The sequence below is a fragment of the Hipposideros armiger genome, unplaced genomic scaffold, assembly GCF_001890085.2.
Source record: "Hipposideros armiger isolate ML-2016 unplaced genomic scaffold, ASM189008v1 scaffold_96, whole genome shotgun sequence".
NCBI lineage: Eukaryota > Metazoa > Chordata > Mammalia > Chiroptera > Hipposideridae > Hipposideros > Hipposideros armiger.
The window spans coordinates 2,764,349-2,772,979 of record NW_017731446.1 but is presented as its reverse complement, the minus strand read 5'-3'; the positions used below and the strand labels follow the sequence as shown (position 1 = coordinate 2,772,979).

The following is an 8,631-nucleotide window of genomic DNA, read 5'->3' as shown; positions in this document are numbered from 1 at the left end:
AGGATGGCTCAGCTGGTGTAACAACAAGATTGCCTGTTCGATGGTGGGCTATGCCCATCTGCAACTAAGATTGTGACACAGCACCTTGAGTTTAGAGGCCACGAGCTGCCTACGGGAAGCCAGATGGTGACTGGCGCCCTCCACAACTAAGATTGAAGAACAACAACTTGGCTGGTCCCCTTCCACAATCCCCCAACACTGTTCCCCTCCCCCAATTCCCCAATAAAATCTTTTTTTAAAAATGTAGACTTAAGAGGAGACAAGAGAAGCGCTTTGTAGGTTGCCCCTAATAGGGTCCCCAAAGATTTCCACTTCCTTCCCTTTAGGGTGGACTGGACTTACTGACTTGTTTCTAACAAATAGCATATGGCAGAAGTGATGAGATGTCATTTCCAAGATTAGGTAATAAAAAGACTGTGCCTTCCGTCTTGGACTCCATCCCTCCTCCTCCTTCTTCTTTCTTCTGCTCTCTCTCCCCCACTCTACTCCTTCACCCCCGTGCCCCTTTCACTAGCCCCTGATCATTTGCCCTGGGAAAAACCAGAGACAATGTTATAAGGCAGCCCTGAACCTTACCAACAGCTTTGTCACAGAAACCTTCAGCCAAAGGCACCCAGTTAAGCCATGTCTAGATTCTTGACCCACAGAAACTGTGAGATAATTAATATTTGTTGTTTTAAACTACTAAATATTGAGGTAATTTGTTACACAGCAATAGGTAACTAATACAAAGAGTACACAGTTGGCAACATACATTTTTTCCCTTATTCTAAGCCAAATCCTAGAATAATTTCTAGCATAGGGGAGATTTGATGACAAATAACCATAGCCTTGAGCACCAAATGTATGCTCATTCATGCTACTAAAAATTACTAATGGATTTTTTTTAAAGTCTTTAAAGATTATTGTGGCATTTGGGAGAAGTAGGTGAACTCCTAGAAATCACGTCGTATGAAGAGTGAAGAGATGACTGTGATCTTTTAAAATGTGAGTGATGGTCATGTGGGAAGAGATATGCTTAACTGGTTCTACGTGACCCTGAAAGGCAGAGCAAGAGGCAATGAGTGGAAGTTGCAGGCAAGCACGTTCTGGCCCCACTGAATTTTGCTGGTATCTCCATGAAACACCAAGAATAAAAGTTATGTCAACTGCTTGACTCTAAAAATCACATCAAGGAGCGGCTGGTTTGCTCAGGTGGTTAGAGTGCAGGCTCATAACACCAAGGTTGCCGGTTCGATTCCCACATGGGCCANAATAATAATAATAATAATAATAACAATAATAATAATATCAGAATAATTTCCAACAGTGACAGCTATTAATTTCTGGGTTGAAAGGCCAGCCAGTAACCAGCAGCCTGGATTTAAAAACACACACAAAAAAACCCCCACACCAAAGTACATCATTGAGAAATTTCATAAAGTTAGGTACTGGGCCACAATCTCACACATCTTCTTACAGTCCCTCTGCTGCAAACTCCTTTTCTCTCTGTCGAACAGCCCCTGAGGGTACCACTTCTAGGCTGAGTTGCTCCTCCACTTTTTGAATTGGATGAAATAGCATACCATGGAATGTGGGGCAGGGTTTCCAGGGAGCTGCTAAGGGTCCGGATGACATATCTGGAGACACAGACAAGTTAACTTTTGGATAATTCTTGACTAATGGAGATGGGAGATGGGAGGGAGCTGGGCAGATAGATACCCCCTCCTCTGCTCTCTGCTATGGTTCCTCCATGCGACCCTTTCAGAAGAGTCCCTTGTGCCCAGTGAACCAGCAGCCAATCTGGTAATGCCTGGCATTACACCCGCCTTCTCTTACTCTCTTTTTCCTTCTATGTCCTGTTATGAAGACTTTCAAACATACAGGAAAGCTGAAAGAATTTCATAACAAACACCTGTAAACCCATTACCTAGAGTTTACCATTAATATTTTAAACAGCTTTATTGAGGTATAACTAAAATACCATAAAACTGATTCATTTAAAATGTATAGTTTAATGGTTTTTAGTATTTTCACAAAGATATGCAAACATTATCACAAGTTTAGAATATTTTCATCCCAAAAAGAAATCCTCTACCCTTAGCAGTCATTCTCATTCCCCTCTCTCAACCCTAAGCAACCACTAATCTACTTTCTGACTCTATGGAATTGCCAATTTTGGACATTGCATATAAGCGGAATCATACAATAGTGGTCATTTGTGACTGGCTATTTTCACTTAACATAATGTTTTCAGAATTCATCCATGTTGGGTTCAACATGTATCAGTACCTCATTCCTTTTTATGGTTGTACAATTTTTCATTGTATATCATTAACCTTTTATTAGATTTGCTTCATCGTGGGCCTATCCCTTTGTCCATCCCTCTGTCGATCCATGAATCCATCACATCTTTTGTGTATTTCCACATAAGCTCACTTCCCTCTTTCCCAACCCTCAGCACCTTCACCTTGCACACATCTCAAATAAAGCTCATATCACATGACCACCCTAGGTGCAATGAAAGCTGGGAGGTGGAATGTTTAGCCTCCCGGCCTCTCTAGTAGAGGGATACAAGGGAAAAGGGAGACTTTTGCTACCTTGGCTTACAGCATTCTCAGTCTTGTATACATCTCTCCAGCCTCCCCTCCCACCACTGCATCCCACAGATCTTATAGTCCAGAAATGCCAAATTGCTTCAAGTTCCCTGAGCACCGCACGTTTTTCCTGACCCCATCTCTTGCACATGTGCATTACCTGGATAACCTTCTCTGTGTGCCATATTGTCCCTCATGATGCAGCTCAGGTGTCACTCTTTAGTGAAGTATCTCCAACACACACACACACACACACACACACACACACACACACACACACACACACACACCCTCTGGCTTCCCTGTGCTTGTTTTACATTCCCACTATGGCATTTACCCTGCTTTATTGAATTAACCTTTTGACCTGTCTGTCTCCACCAGCCTGTAAGTCTTTAAGGGCAGCAGTCAGGCCTTACATGTCTTGATATCCCTAGAACTCACTGTAGAACATGACTCAATAAAATATTTTTTGGATAGTGAATGAAAAACATCTAGCTACCATCTTTACTGTTGTTTATTTAACAAATGTTGTGTTAGGCATGCACCAAGTAAGGCCCTGCAGTAAGTACCTGGTTTAAGATGCAAAGATAAGTATTTCCTGGGCCTCAGAGGCGCCTACAATATCCTTTGTCTGGGCAAATGCAAAACTAGACAAGACACCAGGACAATAGATGTAAACTGGACTGTCCCAGGCAAACCGGAATATGTGGTCACCCAAATTATATATTACATACACTGCTTCTGTGAAAGCAGCAATGCCATATTGACTCATGCCCAGCCTGTCAAGCCCTGGTCACTTCCAGAATTTTCTTGCACAAGCCAATTACTCCTCATTAGTGCTTGGGTCATATAACATTTTTATTGTTGTTATCCGTATAAAAATTATCTATGAAATTTAATATTCCTAAGACATTACATACACTGTGCACATAAAAACATGTACTTAAGCAATTAGACAGAAAAAAAACACCTCACTTAATGAACAGCTAAATACTTTCCAACCTTTTTTCATGTACTGAAATGCATGTTAGTAATCAATATGTAAAACTCGTTACATATATACATTTCTTGGTACAACTTTAGACTGGTCAATTGCCTTTATTGATGTGCATTTGGGTATTTCCAGCTTGTGACCATTATGAATAATGGAGCTATGAACATCTCAGAATAGACTCCTTTTTATCTCTTCTGAGTCATTTCCTTAAGGTACATACTCCAAAGTTAACCTGGTTGAAGGACAGAAACAGTTGACACATCTGATTTTCTATTGCTTTGTGTCTTACTGCTCTCCTAAAAGCCTGGGTGAACTTACAGAGCACATTTTGTCCCCTCTCAACTCTACCAATAATTTATATTAGCACTGGCCCATGTTGGTACTGTGATCATTGTGCTCTTCCCGGGTGAGGCAGACCAGTCGCCAACCATTGGTCTGCCGCTCACGGCAGCTCACAGCAGCTCACAGCAGCTCACGGCAGCTGCCAGCCGCTCACACTGACTGCCGACCACTCACGGTAGCTTATGGCAGCCCACTGCAGCCCCACTGCAGCCTACGCCATTGCCAGCGACTCATGGCAGCCCAGCTCCTGGTCAAGCTGTTGTTCACGATCTTAGCTGTAGAAGGCACAGATTCACTGGCCCATGTGGGATCCGAACCAGCAGCACTGCTGCTCAGAGCTCGCGCTCCCAAGCCAACTCTTAACCAAGGAGCTACTCGGCCAGCCCCCACATATTTTTATTTTTTTAGCCCAGTGGTTCTTTGGTATATATTGTCAGTAGAAGTGTGCCTACAATATATGGTCATGCATGTTAAATCAAGTTTCATGTGTAAGATTTTCTAGATGAAAATGACTTAATTTTTAATACAGAGACAGACAGGCAGAGATGTGTGACATTAATATTGCTGCATAGCAAATAAAGTAAGAATCTTCATAGACTAGATAATATTATATGAACATTCAATGTTATCAATAAAGTGCCAAACCTTAAAAAAATCATGCATCAATTTTCTATTATCTGTGGTTAAAAACAGAGGTAGAACTTAGGAAATTTTAGAGATATCCACTTGAACTTTTCATCGTAAAGATGAGGTTAATGAGACTAAGAGAGGCTAGGTGATTTTCTCATTTCAAGAGTGGCCACATCCGTCCCTTTTATAATGCACTGAAGCCAAATCCTTTTTATGTCTCATTGGCCAGAAAGGATCACATGGCCTGCCCTGACTGCACCAGAGGCTGCTGGGAAATCAGGGAATGAAATAGGTTAGGCACACTGCAACTTCAAATAAATTAGGGTTCCTCTAACGAAGAAAGAAAGGAGAATGGGTATTGGATAGGCAATCAGCAAGGTCTGTTACATTCACATTAGTGTTTTTGTTTTGTTTTGTGTGAGTGTTACAGGCTGGAACCAATGGTGATATGGCTCCTGAAGTCCTAATGGAAAAAGTGAGTTATTCCTACACCTGTGGACTGGTTTGCAATAGGGTGCAGTATTTATGAACTAGTTGCTAGAAGAACACCATTCAAAGGTTAAAAGGAAAGAAGTCAGTAAAGAGGAATTAAAGCAAAGAACCCTAAAAGAAGAGGTCAGATTCCACCATGATAATTTCACAGAGGAAGCAAAAGATATTTGCAGACTCTTCTTGGCTAAGAAACCAGAGCAACACTTGGGAAGCAGGTAAACTACTATGTAACAGACATGATTCAGGATATCAGTATTGTCCATGGATATTTGGAGAATATTTTGGATTAGTGACAAAGCCTTGGGATTAAGTAGTACTATTATCTTCCCATTATTATTTGCATATTACATGGTTAAGTATTTCTGATACTTTTAAACACTATGAGTGCTTGATACAGAACTATCTCCAAGGTATATTTCAAAGTGAAAAAGCGAAGCGCAAAAGACCATGCATATAAAAGAAGAACAAGAATATATAATTTAGGGGTGGCTGGTTGGCTTAGTTTATTAGAGCGCAGGCTCATAACACCAGGGTTGCTGGTTCAATTCCCACATGGGACAGTGATCTGCACCCTCCACAACTACACTGAAAACAACGACTTGACTTGGAGCTGGTGGGTCCTGGAAAAACACACTGTTCCCCAATATAGTTTATTTTTTAAAAAAAACCTATAGAAATATGAAAGCTACAATCATAAAGTAATATGCCTGATTTTTAATATTACACCAGAACCTAGGCAGCCAAATTACTATAAATCTTCCAAGCAGTTGCCAATGGAGGCTCTACAAGGCTGCCTTAGCTCAAAATGTTTGACTATGCAGGCAAGTTTTTCATTTTGACCTGATATTTTTAAATAGTGAAACAAAATTAATTTGTAATAACTTTTGAAGCATAGCAGACGACCAAACTAACACGTGAGTATTTTGGAATTACATGGAACCTCTACACTCACGTGATACAAACTGTGAAACTTATTTCCCTTGTCGATGCCAACATTGTTGTATGAGTACAGTCAGAATAGACTGTGTTAGAACAAGCAAATCCCAATGTCTCAGCAGCTGAAAGCTAAAAGATTATTTCTCATTCACACAAAGTCCACGATGGGCCCAGTGGCTCTCCAGGGTATCTCCCTTCTGAACTCAGAGATCCAAGCTGCTCCCATCTTACAGCTCCATGGGAACTGGTGGCTCCCAGTTGCTGTGGCAACAAGAAGAGAACCCAGGGAGCTTTGTACTGCCTCAGCCAGGAAGTGACCCACTTCGCCCATCACTTCACTCACACATTTGCTGGCCCGAACAGTCCTCTATGGGTGAGGAGGCTGGCTAGTGTGGTCCCCTGTGTGCCCAGGAAAGAAAGGAGAACCGGATAGGGTGACCACTGACCATCTCCACCGTCCTGACTCTCGAGTGCTGGAAGTGTGGCAGTGGCCAAGGCAGTGCGGGCAGCAAAGTCTTTTTATGATTTCCCTGAAGGAAACACCATCCGCTTGGTGTGTGTGATTGAAAATCTATCTCAAGGGGCTGGCCGAGTGGCTCAGTTAGTTAAAAGTTAGCTTAAGAGCGCAAACTCTGAGCAACAGGGCTGCCGGTTCGAATCCCACATAGGCCAGTGATGCTGTGCCTGAGCTGAGCTGCCGCTGAGCTGCCAACAGGTGGCAGGATGGCTCAGCTGATGTAACAACTACGCCCACAACTAATACTGAACTCAGTACCTTAAGCTGAGTTGCCACCCGGATGGCTCAGTGGACAGAGTGTGTGCTCTTAACAATAAGGCTACTGGTTCAACTCCCGCATGGTATGGTGGCTATGCCCACCCACAACTAAGATTGTAACACAGTACCTTGAGTTTAGAGGCCACAAGCTGCCAACGGGCAGCCAGATGGCAACTGGCGCCCTCCACAACTAAGATTGAAGAAGAACAACTTGGCTGGTTCCCCTCCCCAATTCCCCAACACTGTTCCCCTCCCCCAATCCCCTAATTAAAAAAAAAAAAGAAAAGAAAATCTATCTCAAGCCTTTTGAGCCTTGAGGCCTTGGGCTCTTTTGAACCTTGCCCTTTGCTCAGGGCCAACTCCTAATTCTTTGGAGTATACTATGTCTTTTTAAAAATTTTTATTGGGGAACAGCATGTTTTTTCCAGTACCCATCAGCTCTAAGTCAAGTAGTTGTCTTCAATCTAGTTGTGGAGGGCACAGCTCCTTGGCCCATGTGGGAATGGAACTGGCAACTTTGGTGTTATGAGCCTGTGCTCTAACCACCTGAGATAACCTGCCACCCCTACTATCTCTTCTAATAAACTTTTCACCACTTTAAAAAAGAAAAACTATCTCAATACTTTATAAGCACATTTTGGCTTTATCACATGAAATATTGACAAACTTCTTCAGGAAAATGCCACCTTAAAGCACTAGATCATTGCCTTAAGCTGTTCCATCAAACAAAATCTTTTTATAAAGCATCTGTTGTTGTGACTAAAATAAAACTGTTTACAACATTAGATAAAAGGCATATAAAACCCAGATGTTCAGTGAAAAAGAAAACCTTCCAACATTTTCATTTAAGCTCTTTGTATTTTTTTAAAAAATCATTTAAATAAGATAACATTTGATTAATTTAGTGGGTGTCCTCCAAAGGGGAGGCAAATGCTGTCTAGGCATTTGCCTCCGTGGAGAGGTCCAATGCTCCCTCCTTGTTGCGTTTAAAAGTGTTTGAAATAAACTAAAAACCCTTCTCCTTTAGATATCACTAAAGAGGATCTCTATGGGTCTATGAGTTAGTTTTGCAGAGAAACCAAAAGCTTTTCTGAGCATCTCATAGGGACTCCAGGTAGGGTCAACTTGGTGTTTTCCAATACAATAAAAGGTGAAGACCACTTAAATATTTTGCAAGTTTTATTCTGATAAGTTAATGTAGCAAAAGAAGAGCAAATACCCACACACATCTTGGGCTGAAGCGTTCCTCCAACACACAATTTTAGGCTAATAACCACTGTTCTAGGCAGACCGAACCCCACATTGTGGACAGGTGGTATCTTGTCTTCACTGACTGGTATAAAAAAATCCATTGTAATCACTGTGTGGGTTTCAATAACACAAGATCCCTGTTAATGCTCAGGAATATATTCCACTCCAACAAGCAGAAGTCTTCCTGCAGCTGCCTGTTTGGCTATTACGAAAGATGCTGCCTCCATCAATAGCCTCTCCTCTTTGTTCAAAGTGCTCTGCATGATGATAGGCCAAAAGAGCCCTGCACAAAGCTGCCAGGGCAAGATTCAAGAGTAAAATCATCTTCATGTTATTTTTAATTACAGAACTGAGGTGAGAGTCACTAGTGCAAAAGATTGAAGTGATCAGCTTTGTGGTGGCCTGAACACGAGTTAAAGGAACAGAGGTTGGAAAGCCTAGTGTTTGTTAGCATCGGCAACCAAGGATATTAATTAGAAAAGGGCATTGTTTTGGTTTGTTTTTTAAAGATTTTTATTGGGGAATTGGGGGATGGAAACAGTGCTGGGGAATTGGGGGAAGGGGAACAGACAAGTTGCTGTCCTTTTGTTCTTCAGTCTAGTTGTGGAGGACGTTGCTTCACTGGCCCAAGTTGG

The 8,631-nt window shown here is 41.9% G+C and overlaps 1 protein-coding gene across 1 annotated transcript in view; it reads left to right on the top strand.

The window, feature by feature from the left end:
• Nucleotides 1-8,631, top strand: part of GRK7 (G protein-coupled receptor kinase 7) — a 32,399-nt gene that overhangs the window by 19,551 nt on the left and 4,217 nt on the right. The window contains 3 exon segments of the mRNA XM_019646038.1: nt 4,973-5,032; nt 5,034-5,114; nt 5,116-5,249. Of these exon segments, the coding sequence (XP_019501583.1) occupies nt 4,973-5,032; nt 5,034-5,114; nt 5,116-5,249 (275 nt within the window).